The sequence below is a fragment of the Cantharellus anzutake genome (assembly GCF_015039405.1).
Source record: "Cantharellus anzutake strain C23 chromosome Unknown EI90scaffold_1, whole genome shotgun sequence".
Classification (NCBI taxonomy): Eukaryota; Fungi; Basidiomycota; class Agaricomycetes; order Cantharellales; family Hydnaceae; genus Cantharellus; species Cantharellus anzutake.
Window position 1 is genome coordinate 1,447,974 of NW_024066951.1, and position 15,131 is coordinate 1,463,104.

At 49.6% G+C, this 15,131-nt stretch overlaps 5 protein-coding genes across 5 annotated transcripts; 4 read left to right on the forward strand and 1 right to left on the reverse strand.

Moving 5' to 3' along the window:
• Window positions 1–278: 278 nt before the first annotated feature.
• EI90DRAFT_2879718 (uncharacterized protein) lies at window positions 279–1,119 on the forward strand (the record flags this gene model as incomplete). Its single annotated transcript, XM_039053912.1, has 2 exons — window positions 279–563; window positions 616–1,119. Coding segments are annotated over 2 exons (789 nt in total), but the record flags the coding sequence as incomplete, so codon positions are not given.
• A 6,379-nt stretch (window positions 1,120–7,498) lies between these two features.
• On the reverse strand, window positions 7,499–9,221 carry EI90DRAFT_3027972 (peptidase S8/S53 domain-containing protein). Its single transcript, XM_039058028.1, has 4 exons — window positions 8,992–9,221; window positions 8,836–8,939; window positions 8,507–8,790; window positions 7,499–8,446 (listed from the first exon to the last, which is right to left on the reverse strand). Exons 1-4 carry the CDS (start codon window positions 9,114–9,116, stop codon window positions 7,787–7,789), a joined length of 1,173 nt encoding a protein of 390 aa, XP_038923911.1. The 5' UTR covers window positions 9,117–9,221; the 3' UTR covers window positions 7,499–7,786.
• A 1,017-nt stretch (window positions 9,222–10,238) lies between these two features.
• EI90DRAFT_3027973 (uncharacterized protein) lies at window positions 10,239–11,654 on the forward strand. Its single transcript, XM_039058029.1, has 4 exons — window positions 10,239–10,846; window positions 10,902–11,078; window positions 11,135–11,239; window positions 11,298–11,654. Exons 1-4 carry the CDS (start codon window positions 10,330–10,332, stop codon window positions 11,471–11,473), a joined length of 975 nt encoding a protein of 324 aa, XP_038923912.1. The 5' UTR covers window positions 10,239–10,329; the 3' UTR covers window positions 11,474–11,654.
• EI90DRAFT_3027975 (uncharacterized protein) lies at window positions 11,345–12,086 on the forward strand. Its single transcript, XM_039058030.1, has 2 exons — window positions 11,345–11,669; window positions 11,732–12,086. The coding sequence occupies exons 1-2, from the start codon at window positions 11,518–11,520 to the stop codon at window positions 12,036–12,038; spliced, it is 459 nt and encodes a 152-aa protein (XP_038923913.1). The 5' UTR covers window positions 11,345–11,517; the 3' UTR covers window positions 12,039–12,086.
• A 180-nt stretch (window positions 12,087–12,266) lies between these two features.
• On the forward strand, window positions 12,267–14,859 carry EI90DRAFT_3027978 (uncharacterized protein). The gene is made up of 4 exons (XM_039058031.1): window positions 12,267–13,419; window positions 13,472–13,561; window positions 13,623–14,156; window positions 14,221–14,859. The coding sequence occupies exons 1-4, from the start codon at window positions 12,406–12,408 to the stop codon at window positions 14,731–14,733; spliced, it is 2,151 nt and encodes a 716-aa protein (XP_038923914.1). The 5' UTR covers window positions 12,267–12,405; the 3' UTR covers window positions 14,734–14,859.
• Window positions 14,860–15,131: the final 272 nt, after the last annotated feature.

A 15,131-nucleotide genomic window follows, 5' to 3' on the forward strand; every position in this document is an offset into this window, starting at 1 on the left:
GGTTTATATACAATCTTATACATTCTCGGCACAAATAAATAGAGAAGCTTCCGCGACGCTAAATTAGCGTCGCGACATAATTATTACACAACACAACATCAACTGATGTTGTGGGCGGAATATAGACATGGGCCGGGGCCTCACACTAGCGCTGAGTGGCTTATCCCAATCGAAGATCAATGACTTCCTACAACTAGATTTGGTGAGTTAGATCATTTCCCTTCCCTGTTTGTCAGATCAAAAACATAACTCATCTGTGCACAGCCTAGATCCGTGACAAGCTGGCACCATCTTTCCGAAATGCCAAAGAAATGTTTGAGCGGATCGAAACCCTCATGCCACAGGGGCCACCTTGGATGAGTGAGAAGTTTGTCCTTCCGGATGCTCCCAATGAGCCGCAAACGCTGTGGTATCGAGATATCGTTGAATGCGCTGCCTTTCTATATGGAAATCCAGCCATTCAAGACTGTATGAACTATGAAGGGCTTCGAGTTTTTGAACCCGATGGGAAAACTAGGGTATATCATGAATTTATGACTGGCGAAATAATGGCAAACTTACAGGTGTGTTTCAATGCTCCAATGGAATGATCGTGCTTAGATTTATTTATAGAAGGTCATACCAACTGGAGCGAGCCCGATTGGTATAATATTTGCATCAGATGAGACGCACTTAACAAACTTTTCGGGGAACAAGACTGCACATGCTGTGTATATGAGCATTGCGAACATTGACAAGGCATCACGAAAGAAGTACAGCCAAGGCACCTGGATACCGATAGCAAAGATCCCAGTGTCCAAGTTTGCGAAGACCCAGTTCCAGACCAAGACAGAGCAGGAACGAATGCCTGGGCTCCTCCAAAGCATATCGTTCCACAAGTGCATGAAGGTCATTCTCAGGCCATTATGTGATCCAGTGTCACATTGGCATGGGCAAATCATGGCCGATCCCCATGGGAACCTCCGCAGATGTCTTTGCTTCCTGGTCGCATGGATAGCAGATCTGAAGGAGCAGTGTCTTATTGCAGGCGTAGCCAGCAATTCATGTCCCAAATGCTTTTCTGACAGTACTGAATTCGAATGTGCCGAAGCCAGTGACCGGAGAACAGGTCAGTCAACACTGGAAATGCTAAGGCAGATACGTGCAACCTACCCCAGTGCCGATACCTGGCAGTTCTATCAGAAGGCAAAGGACTTTGGTCTAGCAGGAGTCGAGGAACTATGTTGGGGGAACCTTCCGGGGAATGATATTTCCACTATTCTATGTGTCGATGTTCTTCACGGCATCCACAAGTTTTTCAAGGACCATGTCATGGAATGGATGAAGCATACCATAGGTGAAACAGAGCTCGATCGCTGTATGATGGCCCAGGTGCATCGTATCGGCTACCGGAATTTTGATTCCGGCATATCACATATATCCCAATGGACAGGAGGTGGAAATCGCGATCTTGAGCGGCATGTCATATCCATGCATACCCGACCCCGACCCGACTTCCGGACCCCCACCCTCTTCACCTCCGGAGTCATAACCTACCGCTGCCGTTCCGATACTCACCTTCGGTCCTGGCAACACACCTCCTCCTTACCTCTCCGACCCTATCTCCATCCGCTCCGATACTCATCTCGGACCGAACACCGCCCCTCCTGTCATCCTCCTACGCTTCCCCCGTCCGCTCCGATACTCACCTTCGGACCTGACTACTCTCCTTTCCGCCACTCCTTCTGCCTTACCTTTCCCCTCTCTCCTCCCTCTGTTACTCCTCCGCCACCCTTCTGCCAAGTTACGACCTTCCACCGCTGTCCCGTACTTCGCACTCGGACACCACTCGTACCTTGCTCCGAGCCTCCATCATAGTCCCTACCTCGGACTTTGACTCCACCTCGGTCTTAGTCCATTGCATTGGTGACCTCATACTATGTAAACACCATTGCCAATATCCCTCGGACTTTCAACCCTGCCTCCGTAACCTCCGTAACCTCCACAACCCCCGAGCTTTGCGGATCACCTTCAGCACTCTCGCCGCTTGTAATGTATTTCTCGCGTTTTCCCCTCATCCCTATTTGGACTACTGCTTCTTCCTATTCTAGCCAGTTAGTCATCATCCCCACTTCCCCTCATCCTCCTGCCCCTCTGGGCCTCGCCCTCCCTACCTCCTTTCGGACGTATCACAGGTCCTGCCTTTTGACCTTCGGTACCGCTCCGCTCCTTCTACCCTTTGTTCCCGTTTGGACGTCTTCGTTCCGATTCGGTTACCCTTTGTTTTCCTTGTGCTTTTGCCCCTTCCATTATATATATCGGTGCTTGTACATACTCGTTTTGGTTTAGTCCGAAATCGACCTGAAATGCCCCCTAGAGACTTCCTGCTCACCTACTGTGAAATTAAGGACCAAATGGACAAACAGCAATGGCACAGCGCTCTGCTTGAGTCGCTGAGGCCAAGGTCCCTCCACGCTAAGTCTCCAATTCCACTCCGGAGTCGTCTGTTTCCGCCCGGTTCTAACACGGCACATCCTTCCAGTTATTGCCAGTGCTTCTGGTGCAGTACCTGGAGTGCTGAAGTCAGTGCGATCACTCCTAGACTTCATCTATCTTGCCCAGCTCCCGTTGCATACTGACGCCACTATCTCTAAAATGACGGTGTCTCTCGCAGGTTTTCATGCCTCAAAACAGATATTCATATCCAATGGCTCACGACGCGGGGTTAATGGGCCTCTGAATGATCTTAACATACCCAAACTTCATATGCTTTCGCACTGGGCTGACAACATCGTCACCTCTGGTACATGTGACAACTTCTGCTCCGAGGTTGGGGAGAGTCTCCACAAGAAGCTGCCGAAAGCCGCATATCAAAGCTCAAACCGTAAGGAATTCGACAAACAAATGATCCGCTTCTATGTCCGTCAAGAATCCCTCTCCCTCTTTTCTGCATATTCGCAATGGAGGACACGAGGCCCTATGTTTGACTCCAGCAGCGAAGCATTGGAAAACCCTGGTGAGGGCCCTTTATCAGTTCAAGGCCTGATTAAGCACGCGGTGCAGCCCCATTATCAGAACATATCAGCGATAACAATTGCTGAGAGACTTCGGCTCTCTGATTTCATTGGTGCGATATACCAATTCATCACATATGATGACGATGGAAGCCAGAGATGTCCCCGCTATGACTATTATGGCCCTCCACCTTCTGACTTTACCAATATCGATGTTTGGACTTCCTTCCACTTCACTATACCATCTCCAAATGAATTTTATGAACAGGAAACTGAACGGATACACTGCCTCAATCGTGATCCAGTACTTGTGGAAATCAATCCTGTCCGCAAAGACATTCGTCGTAAGTAGCAGTTCCTTTTCTTCATTGATTGTACTCATATTCTTGAAGGCTATCGTGTTGCCAGCATCCCGTTATTATTTTCCGCAGCAGGCATGAGGACGCAATTTCAGAACTTGACTCTCTATGCCTATTGTTAGAACGGGCGGATTCGGACGACTCCGGAGCAGAATCGGAGACTTAGCATGGAAGGACCTTGGCCTCAGCGACTCAGGCGGAGCGCTGTGCCATTGCTGGTTGTCCTAGGGGTCCCTAATTTCGGATCTAGCAGAGGGAAAGTCTCTTGGGGGAATGTTAGAATGCGGGGATTCGGACGACTCCGGAATGGAATCGGAGACTTAGCATGGAAGGACCTCGGCCTCAGCAACTCAGGCGGAGCGCTGTGCCATTGCTGGTTGTCCTGGGGGTCCCTAATTTCGGATCTAGCAGAGGGAAAGTCTCTTGGGGGGGAATTCCAGTCGATTTCGGACTGAGGTTACAAGTTACTAGGTACATTGTATATAAGGAGGGGTCCGGAATCAAAAGGAACAAGGGTAGGACAAAAGGAGACAAAGGGAGATGGAAAGAGGAACAACACCAAGGGTCAAGTGTTTGACTCAATGGTGTTTCCCAAAGGAGGAATGAAGGGCCGAGACCCAAGAAGGAAGGAAGGAGGATGGGAGTCGGGAATGGCTAGCTGACTGAATAGAAAGGAAGCAGCAGCCCAAATAGGAATGAGGGAGAATAGCGGAATTGAAATGGACAATGCAATAGTTGCAAGGTCCGGAGTAAGTCCGGAAAGTCCGAACTCGGAGGTTAAACTCCGGAATATTGGCAAAGGTAATTAAATGGAATGAGCTAACCAATACAATGGGTATAAGCGGAGGTGGGGTCAAAGTCCGAGGTCGGAGCTAAGACCGGAGGTTCCGGAGACGAGATGTGAACGGGATACCGGAGCGGAGGTCCGGAGTCGGGAGCATAGGTTTTGCGTACTCGTCTGGAAGGTGTCGAGGTTGGGGTCGGACCCGGAATGTTCCGGAGTCGGACCGAAGGTGGTGTCCGAGCCGGAGGTGGGATAACCTCTTGGGAGTCAGCAAGGAGAAAGTGACGGAAGGGAAGTAGGGCTCCGGAAGTCGGAGTTCGGAGTTCCGGGAGCCCGGAGCGGAGGTCGGGATTGTATGGATATGACAGGGAATTCATGTCGATTTCGGACTGAGGTTACAAGTTACTAGGTACATTGTATATAAGGAGGGGTCCGGAATCAAAAGGAACAAGGGTAGGACAAAAGGAGACAAGGGAGATGGAAAGAGGAACAACACCGAGGGTCAAGTGTTTGACTCAATGGTGTTTCCCAAAGGAGGAATGAAGGGCCAAGGCCCAAGAAGGAAGGAAGGAGGATGGGAGTCGGGAATGGCTAGCTGACTGAATAGAAAGGAAGCAGCAGCCCAAATAGGAATGAGGGAGAATAGCAGAATTGAAATGGACAATGCAATAGTTGCAAGGTCCGGAGTAAGTCCGGAAAGTCCGAACTCGGAGGTTAAACTCCGGAATATTGGCAAAGGTAATTAAATGGAATGAGCTAACCAATACAATGGGTATAAGCGGAGGTGGGGTCAAAGTCCGAGGTCGGAGCTAAGACCGGAGGTTCCGGAGACAAGACGTGAACGGGATACCGGAGCGGAGGTCCGGAGTCGGGAGCATAGGTTTTGCGTACTCGTCTGGAAGGTGTCGAGGTTGGGGTCGGACCCGGAATGTTCCGGAGTCGGACCGAAGGTGGTGTCCGAGCCAGAGGTGGGATAACCTCTTGGGAGTCGGCAAGGAGAAGGTGACGGAAGGGAAGTAGGGCTCCGGAAGTCGGAGTTCGGAGTTCCAGGAGCCCGGAGCGGAGGTCGGGATTGTATGGATATGACACCTATGTTGAATGGTGGACTCCATTCATGAATCCAGCCCCGCACACACACCTGTACCAAATTCATAAGGATGTCAGGAGTTCAGGTCAGCGCGCAACAGGAGTTATCCCTGCAGTGACAATAGCAAGGCCTTGCATGCTAGCCCCGGTCCTTGAGGGAGACCAAAAGGGAGACATCACATCAGGCAACTGTTATGACAACGTCGCACACTACTATGTGAACCCATTCTCAAGTCACAGTGACTATGAGTTCTTCATGTCATTATAGTTTCATTCTAGGTTACAATATGTAACAGAGGTTGGCCTGGCATACTACGCGCTAGTGCCTCTGAAGAAATTTCACGTTGCCCTGCGGGACTTACTCTGTGATATCCAAATGAGGTAAACCAGGTGACTGGACAAATGACATAAAATGGACAAGCCTGGTATCGAACCCAGGACCTCTAGCATGCATCCATACACTACTCGCCTGTTATGCCAGGGAGGTTACTCCATCCCATATTCCAACACTCGCCCTCAATTTGGGGTGTTAGCCTCCAAATTGATGTACCGTGGCTGTCCACCATGAAGAAATTTCATGTTGCCCCACGGGACTTACTCCGTGATATCCAAATGAGGTAAACCAGGTGACTGGACAAATGACATAAAATGGACAAGCCTGGTATCGAACCCAGGACCTCTAGCGTGCATCCATACACTACTCGCCCGTTATGCCAGGGAGGTTACTCCATCCCATATTCCAACAGCCTCAACTCTTATTTAATGAGAATTATGATGATCGGTGAGAACTATGTCAAAAATACACATGATGCAGGGTTTCGCACAAGGAGATCGATACTGATTGGGAGTTCACTGGAGCACCCAGGAGAACCACGGAGCACCCAGGAGTTAAAAGACTGGAATTGTCTTTGGATGTTGCTCTGGAGCGCAGACCGGTTTTCGCGATGTTAATTATTTTCTAACATTGTGCAGTGCGCATCCACAAAGTGGAGATGGCTGGGTTCGAGTCTGGGTTTGGTGAGGAGGCTGTGGGAACACCAGACTCGTACGCAGTCGGAGGAGCTCCATGGACGCGCAAAATAATAGCTCTTTATGTAATGTTCTCACATTCTGTACTCAATACAAAAGGTCACATGCTATGGAGTTAAACACATAGCCGATCACCTACTCTGGAAATTTGGATGCAACACTTCGCTCCTCTGACTGGGGCAAAATGTAGTATGGCTGTGCTCTGGCACTGTCCGGCCTCTGTCTTCCCACGGCAAACAAGCTCGCTTCAAGGCTCTAATCATCACACCCCTCCCCAAGCCATCACAGAAAAAATCCAAAACAAATGTAGTAGTTACCCCCACCCAAAATTAACCCAGCCCAACCCAGCCCAACCCGATTCATCTGCTTCTTGCTCATATGTGCTAAAATTATGTTGGAATCTTGTATCGCGCACTCAGCACTTTGTCATTATTGAGCCCAGTCAAGGGAAAAACATGGTAGAACTACCTAATCATAGTCCAATCCTACTCTGGTGTTGATCACTACAGTATCCTCACCCCAAGAAATTGGCCGATGAGGTGAAAAAGAATATTATTTTGAGTGTGCAATACAAGATTCCAACATAATTTTAGCACATATGAGCAAGAAGCAGATGAATCGGGTTGGGCTGGGTTGGGCTGGGTTAATTTTGGGTGGGGGTAACTACTACATTTGTTTTGGATTTTTTCTGTGATGGCTTGGGGAGGGGTGTGACGATTAGAGCCTTGAAGCGAGCTTGTTTGCCGTGGGAAGACAGAGGCCGGACAGTGCCGGAGCACAGCCATACTACATTTTGCCCCAGGAGCGAAGTGTCGCGTCCAAATTTCCGGAGTAGGTGATCGGCTATGTGTTTAACTCCGTAGCATGTGACCTTTTGTATTGAGTACAGAACGTGAGAACATTACATAAAGAGCTATTATTTTGCGCGTCCACGGAGCTCCTCCGACTGGGTACGAGTCTGTGGGAACACTAACTCTCAAGGAAAGGGAACATAGCCACAACCACACATGCGCTGCACCACCTAACTGACGACAACCTTTACCCTCATCGCCGAAGTAATATATAAAGGTTTAATTTGGTGCCCACGGCTGGGCAGCAACTCCGCTGCCTTCCACTATGTTCCTCCAAACCCAAACCTCTAGGCTCGGGTGCAACGACCGCATGGGTCATCACGAAAATACACCGCGCACTTCGAACTTCGTGTGAGATGACCATGTGTTTGCAACAAAAGATATTCTATGTAACCCGAAACTACAACACCTGCCCTTCCTTTACATTGGACGATCCCCTCATGTAGGATAGCCGCACTGCCACGTACTTACGAGGCTGCGGACCACCTCTACCTAGAAACCAGGATCATCCCTGCAAAAACTCTGAGATAACCAACCTGGCTACGGGAATGAAACAAATGAATAGCACACATAAATGACTGACTCGTACAAGAAGCGGGGTGAGAACAGGGAAAGATTGCGGAGGCAGGTCGTGCCGAATATGCGTCTATTACTTCTATGAATCAGAAGTCACCATCACCAATGTCAGATCTTGGCGGCCACCAAGCTCGTGGTGTCCCTTCGCTGGACCTTAGCCATTGGAATGGCGCGGCGTAGTAGGGCAGCTTTTAGAGCGGCAGGAGTCATCTGTCCATATTGACCCAAAGCAACGGCTAACTCGCCCGCAACTTGCGCGGCTGACATGCTAGTGCCACTCTTGACGCTCACTGCAGTTTCGCCACCGATCCCAGTACTAACAATATCGACACCTGGGGCGAGAATATCAACGTCACGTCCCCAGTTGGACCACTCCGTCAACTCGTAACAGTTGTTGATAGCGCCAACGGTGATAGCTTCACCAACAGACGCTGGACTGAAACCCTCTGCGTTCATCCCGTCATTCCCTGCGCCGACTACAACATGCAACCCAAGGGCGATTGCTCCCCTGACGGCATTGTTAAGGCCCTCATCTGACTCTCCGATGACGGGCACTAACGCAATGGCAGGACGTCCTCGTTTTCTGAATCGCTCCACAACGAAATCGAGGCCTGCGATTACGTTGGAGATCTCTGCAATGTTTTCATCGTTGGTAACCTTGACCCCAAACATCAGGGCGGAAGTCGCTTTCCCAAACACACTCCCCATTGCGACCCCGGCGAGAGCTGTGCCATGACCGCTGACATCCCGGAGGGACCCGTCCATGAACTGCACATACATCCTGGCATGAGTGAACATATATGAGTGTGTGCATAAAGAGATACGCACAGCGATGAGAGCAGCCCGTCCACCAAAGTATAAGTGTCTATAGAAAACTCCGGAATCAACCCCATAAATATCTACTCCATCCCCGGGCCCACTGCCAGCACGTCCTTCGAGTCCAGCCGGATCATCCCCCATTTCAACTGAAACATCCGCATCCTCATGGTTCACTTGGCGGAGGCCATAGTCGAAGAAAGCTATGCCATCAGCTTGGACATAATCAACGTCGGGGCAATTGAGAATGCGAGTAAGAGATGCTCCAGTTGCGTGTGCGGCGTAGCCATTCAGGACTACGAAAGTTAGCATATCTTCAGCGTTCTCTGATATCCACTCACTTCTATACCGTTGAGTGATTGAAAATTCTGACCCAGGGCTCCGGGCGGATATCCGAGCGATACCCTCGATATGATCTTCCATATCCGTACCGGATTTGAGCGCACTAAGTAAGAGTCCTGAGCCAGTATTATGTTATGCCTGTGCGTGGGACATACACGATGTACGAGTTAGGCTTTACTGGACCCTTCGGCATCAGGACACTACGAATAGCAGCAGCAAGGGTCATTGTGACAGTGGAAGCGAGTATAGCGATGAGAATAAGCGCGGTTGAGAACTCCATAGCTCGACGGATGTTGTGAAGACCAGAAAGGATGTCCAAGCTTGGATATCACCAGCATCCCTGGACGCAAGCACACAGCCAATTTACCCCCATCATATTGCTCGGATATAGACAAATAGACAAATATCCCCGCCACTCCGTAACGGGTCCTGCAAATTTAGGCCCCACTCTGTGCACAGGGTCCTCTGTAACCTAGGGTCCTTTTTTCCCATTCTGACCATACGACAAATAGAATTTCGCTACAATCTGCCTGATGGCGGAGGTTGGAATTTCCCCTCTAGAATATTAATTTCCGGAGGGTTCTCTTATGTGTAAGCGCTCGACTTAAGTAACTGTATTGAAAATAAAAAATCCCCGAAATTTGGTCATTTCCGAGCTGATTTCTCACAAACATATTGATATCACTAACTGAAAAACGAAAAGCCACCGTCAACATCCGGGTCCCAACTCACGAGCCCGCCTTCATCCTATGCAAGACCGAATATTCAAAACTTCCTATAACCGAACTGATAAGAAAATTAGTTCAAAATAGAGTCGTAGAACAAAGAAATAAACTCCAGCGTGCGCGGATGCAAGAGGTAGTGCGGACGCAGATAAGAAGGCACGGAGGCCGAAGCGTGGCAGCGGAAGCAAGTAAAAAGAAAAAGATAAAACCGACGTACCGATCGAGAAGCGTGAATAAGAAACCTAGCTAAAGAAACAAGTGCAGACCAGACAACTCAATGAAAAACTGAACATCGGGGATGATGAATAAAAGGCGTAATACGATGAATATTGGGTACTTGACCCAGCAAGGGGCACGGCGGATGCCCAGAAGAAGAACTGAGGCGCTGAGGCGCAAGTCATATTTAATCTCGTGCCCTCCATTAAATTGACTAACAAGAGTAGCGGGTTACAGTACTTGCCGCGACCGGCCCGGCGAGAATTTCTCGCGTTAGCAGCAGTTGAACGGACCGGAGCGCTTTGCACGCAGTCATCGAGGTAGTGCTGATCTGATCTTTCATGGGAAAATAATACCATCCACGCTATAAGTCTCGGAAAGTTCGAGCACGCGCACATGTAAAATCCCGCCGAAGAAGGCTTTCCTTCCTACTTCGAGCTTCCATCGGCACTAGTGTCTCTCTGCATTTCTACATTGTGTGCGCCGAATCCCTCAAGAGCTTCTTGAGCATTGCACTATCGAATCCCCTCCTACCCTAGCTTGGCATCACATATGGACCCTATGTCTAAACTCGTAGTTTTCACCGGAGGCACGGCTGGATTAGGCCTTGCAGCTCTGGGGAAACTCATTGAAAACGCCCCGACAAATTTTGAAGCCACTCCTCGGTTCAACTATGAAGTATACATCGGTGCACGATCGACTTCCGACGGAGCGTTACAAGCTCATTTTGAGGGTGTTCGGCAATCATCACCGTCGCCACTCGAGGTTAAGGCACATTTGCTGCCACTTGACCTAGCTTCGCTCGACTCTATCGAACGCTTTGCGCAAGATGTCTTGTCGAATATCGTCAAACCTAACAAGAAGATTGATATTCTGGTGCTGAACGCTGGGATTGTCGTACGCAACGTTCGAAAGACCGTCAAACTTCCAGACAACAGAGAATTCGAGAGCACCCTTTTCGTCAACACGCTTAGTCAGGCTGTTCTATTGAAGCGTTTGTTGCACGTAATGGCGGATGATGGGCGCATCGTACTGGTGGGTTCGGAGAAACACAAAGTGCCTGCGAAAAGTACGAATTGCTCCATTCGCCCCGTACCGAGCCGAATAAATGATAACCCTGCCAGCGGTCGTGGCACCCTCCACAATCGAGGACCTACTCTCAGGGGGCAAATGGGAAGGACGAAACGCCTACGGTCTATCGAAGCTCGTCCAAATGCATCTATTCTTTATTTTGAAGGATGAAATCAATCGTCGCTGGCCTTCTGAGGGGAACAAGCCCTCTGTGGTGGCAATCTCTCCTGGTAAGTTGTAGTTGTGCGATGTTGTCCTTCAATCTCATGGACTCCACAACGACCAGGCTTCGTTCCTGAGACCAAGTTGGCACGAGAGTGGCCATGGATCCTGCAGCTAATCGGGAGGTATGTTTTGACCCTATTCCCATTCACTACCCCGTTACCCGTTGGTAAGCATCGGTCTTTGTTGTTCACTATATGCCGCGTTTTAAGGCTGCCACTTCTTAGCCGCCAACACTATTCTCCGTGGTATGGTTGATACCACGTTGTCGTCAGGCACGTATCTGGGTAGGACAGGCGCCATTGCTCCTCTGGAAGAGTGCAACGACCCAACTAAACGTGATGAATGGCGGTCATGGTTTGTTGAGCTCGGCTTCTGGAAAACTGGGGCAGACGTGAATTGACATATACAATGATGGGTGAGACATTATTAAGGGTCAGCTAGTACATGGGGAACAATCGAGGCGCATTCGGAGGATTCCAATGTGATCAAGCGGATTCGTTTCTCTTACTTGAGCCTCCTCCCTCTCTGTTCCTTGGCATAAAATTTCTGGTATCCAATATAAATGGAAAGGAGGACCAGTATTCCAACGATATTGCCTGCATTACAATGTAAGACTGGTTGAGGGGAGTGCACAGAACAACAGAGCAAGATCACTCGCCTGTAATAAAGGCTGCCGTGCCAGTCAGCAATTTAGCAGCCGAGTGGAGAAGCCCAGCCACAACCTCCAGTGCGGACGAAACCATGGCTTGTATTACAATGAGACCAGATTGGAGCACGTCCAGGACGCCATGAACAAGGCGAAAAAGGATATTCAACAAGGTGGAGAAAAGATTCTCAGCGCTGGAAGTGACGGAAATCATATGTGCAACACGTCTTTAGAGAAGGAGAACCTAAGGATGCCCCCATCTCGCCAGCTTTATAGGAGAAAGGACTCCACATTATTGGAGCCGACAGCAAGATGGTGACGTTGAGAATATGAAATTCAGCTGTGTTGATGTCTATTGTCATCGTCGCGCGTCCTTACACCGGCGCTCTCCGGCCCACACTCAACCCAAAAATCCAAAAAAACTCGCGAAAACAATGCCGCCCTCGTTATCGAAGAAGAGTAAGCAAGATCCACAGCCTAAAAAGAAGCGAATACGCCCGCGTGCTCGGCTCGAACCGGTCATCGTAGAAGCAGCCTCGGTAGCGTCTTTTTCCTCATTTTCCCCCTCGGGTGACCTCTTTGCACATATCTCACTCGCGGTCGACAAACATCGGCTACGCGTGTTTAGCACTTCCACTGAAAAGGTCGTGTCGGAGAAAATCTTCAAGGATGCTCGTGTCACCTGTATGCAATGGATTAAGCCCCCGGAACACCGACGGGGCCACAAGAGCAGAAAGAAGCGAAATAGCGAGACAGCTTCGGAAGCCCAGGAGGCTAGTTCAATTCAGCAACAATCTTTGGTAATTGGCTTCTCTTCCGGGGACATTACAATTTTTTCGCCTTACTCGAGTGAAGTCACGCATTCGTTGTCGAGTCCGAGGTCCACGTCTAGCATCCTCTCTATAGCGATTCCCGAAAGCAAACATAGGGATGAGATGATTTGGACGTCGGGCCAGGATGGGATCCTCAACGCGTGGAGTCTCAAGAGTGGGCAATTGATCAACAGTTGTTCCTCACATCTTGGGGCCACTGGGACTGGTCGCACACCTTACTCCTCTATAACCCACTTCTCTTCGAAGAGCAGCCATGTGGATACCTTATTCGTAGGGTATAATTCCATTAAAATCGTGCGCCTCGCAAGGGAGACAGATGACGAAGATCAATCCTCTCAACCCAGCCAGTTGCGCGAACTTGCCACATTCATTGGACATGCTTCCCGCCTTTTGTGTCTTCGATGGATTTCCGTCTCCCATTCCGATAGCGAATCGGATTCCCAAATACTTGCCTCGATTGCAGAGGGTGACCGCTTTGTTTCGATATGGCAAATCCCTGCGCCAGGCGACCCGGATGACCGCGACAGTTCCTCGTCCTTTAGTATCAAAGAGGGAAGATTAATAGCTTCCATCCCTCTTGACACCGATGTGCGATTCATCGAATTTTCCAAGACTTCGTCATCCATATCTCTACTGGTTCTTTCAGCATCAGGGTCTCTGCACGTCTACCCGATACCTACCACTATCGTATCATCGCTCTCCAAAAAGCAGGCGCCGCCAATCAACCTCAGTGTAGGCTCGACCATTGTCACCGGACCTTCTGAGCCTTTGGTGGCCACGGCAGGCTTTGCTGCCAGTAACAAAGAAGCCCCGGTAATACGCATTGCCCGTTATATCAGAGGCACACGACCAGTATTCACTTCCATAGTACGTCCCGTCGTTAGAGATTATCCGAACAAACTTAGAATGCCATTCCCAGCATTTCCTCGACGACGATGGGAATTACATTCCCCAAATCGAACTCGAAGCTCCCCTTTCTAACCCCACGCAGGCGGAGGAAGATTCCGGGGTAAGCATTTCTCACTCGAAACAAACATTATTATTTTTACGGATGTGTGCGCGTCTTGTAGATTCCCATCCAAAGGTATCGTGAGGCTGAAGAGTCAACTCTTCGCACAGGGAATGAATTGGTATCAGACGGAGAAGACCCCTATGCTGCTCTGAACAACGAAGCTGAACTGGATGGTGATATGGCTGAGCTTTCTCTGGGAGAGAAACTTGCCATCGCCTCTGCCCCTCCGCACATATCAACGCTGGACTTAGACTTAGTGGCCGAGGGCACAAAAGACTCAACCATATCAAAGCCCTCTGACCCGCTCTCCCTCACTCGGACACTCGTTCAGGCATTACATTCCAGTGACTCGGAGCTCCTCGAGACAGTGCTCAATACCAGTGAAGACTCGGTCGTTGCAAGTACTATACGGAAGTTGCCAGCCAGATTTGCGGCGCCATTGATTCAGGAATGTGTATCCCGTCTAAATCGTGGCATAGGGTCGGCGGGTTTCAAGTTTTCAAGAGGATCAGGAATAGATGCAGAGAGAGGCGGCGTGCTGATAAAGTGGTTACGTGCAACCCTCATCGTACACGCATCATACCTCCTAACTGTGAGTTTACTAACCCTTGTCAATCATTCGATCGGGCCCGGGGCTCACATGGCATTTTTCGTAGGACCCACAACTTGTGAAACGGCTAGCCAAACTTCACACTACAATTGCATCCCGTGTTGCTTTCCAAGATCGCCTGCTGGCATTACATGGCCGTCTTGACCTCCTTCTCGCGCAGATCGAAATGCGCTCACGAAATGGCGAGTCCGCGCTCGTTTCCGCTGCTGCACTCTCTGGGAAAGCAGTAGACGAACAAAGGGAAAGATGGGCCCAGGAAGGCGAAGCTCGACGTGCTCGGAGAGAAGTTGCGGTTTCCAAGTATGTTGAAGGCGAGAGTGATGAAGAGGATGAAGAGGACGTGGATGTTGAGATGGATGAGAATGAAGGAAGCATCGAAGATGTTCAGCTCGGTGAGGAGAGTGCAGGAGAGTCGGGTTCAGATGATGAAGGGAACGACGAGGATGAAGATGAGGATGAAGATGAAGACGAGGACGAGGATGGAGAAGAGGACGAGGACGAGGGAGACGATCAAGAGGATGATGGGGACGAATTGATGGATGAGGTTGAAGATGATTAGTAAGGACGCGGAGGGTATTATCAAGCAGGACGACGGTAAAGACAACTACAGTTAATACTCATATTGTTGCTTGCCTTCATTTACGCATTTTGATACCAAAACGAAGTTCTCAACATTGGGAAACATTATGTTACAACCGTGCGGGACAGGGAATAAAGTGATGACTATTACGTTTTGGCTGACAGACGAGAGCTTCGTCGTCGGTTCACTTTGGGGATCTCATTCGCCGATTCCTGCAAGTATGTCCGTAAGTCAATCGCGCAGATTGCACAGCAGAGTAAAGGTACTTCGATAATGTTATGTCGCTTTCGAGCATGGCGGGTTTCTTTTGAAGGTTGGTCCGCTGAAGCCGATGACTTTCTTTTCTTAGTCTAGTTGCCGCTTTGGGATCAGTTAGA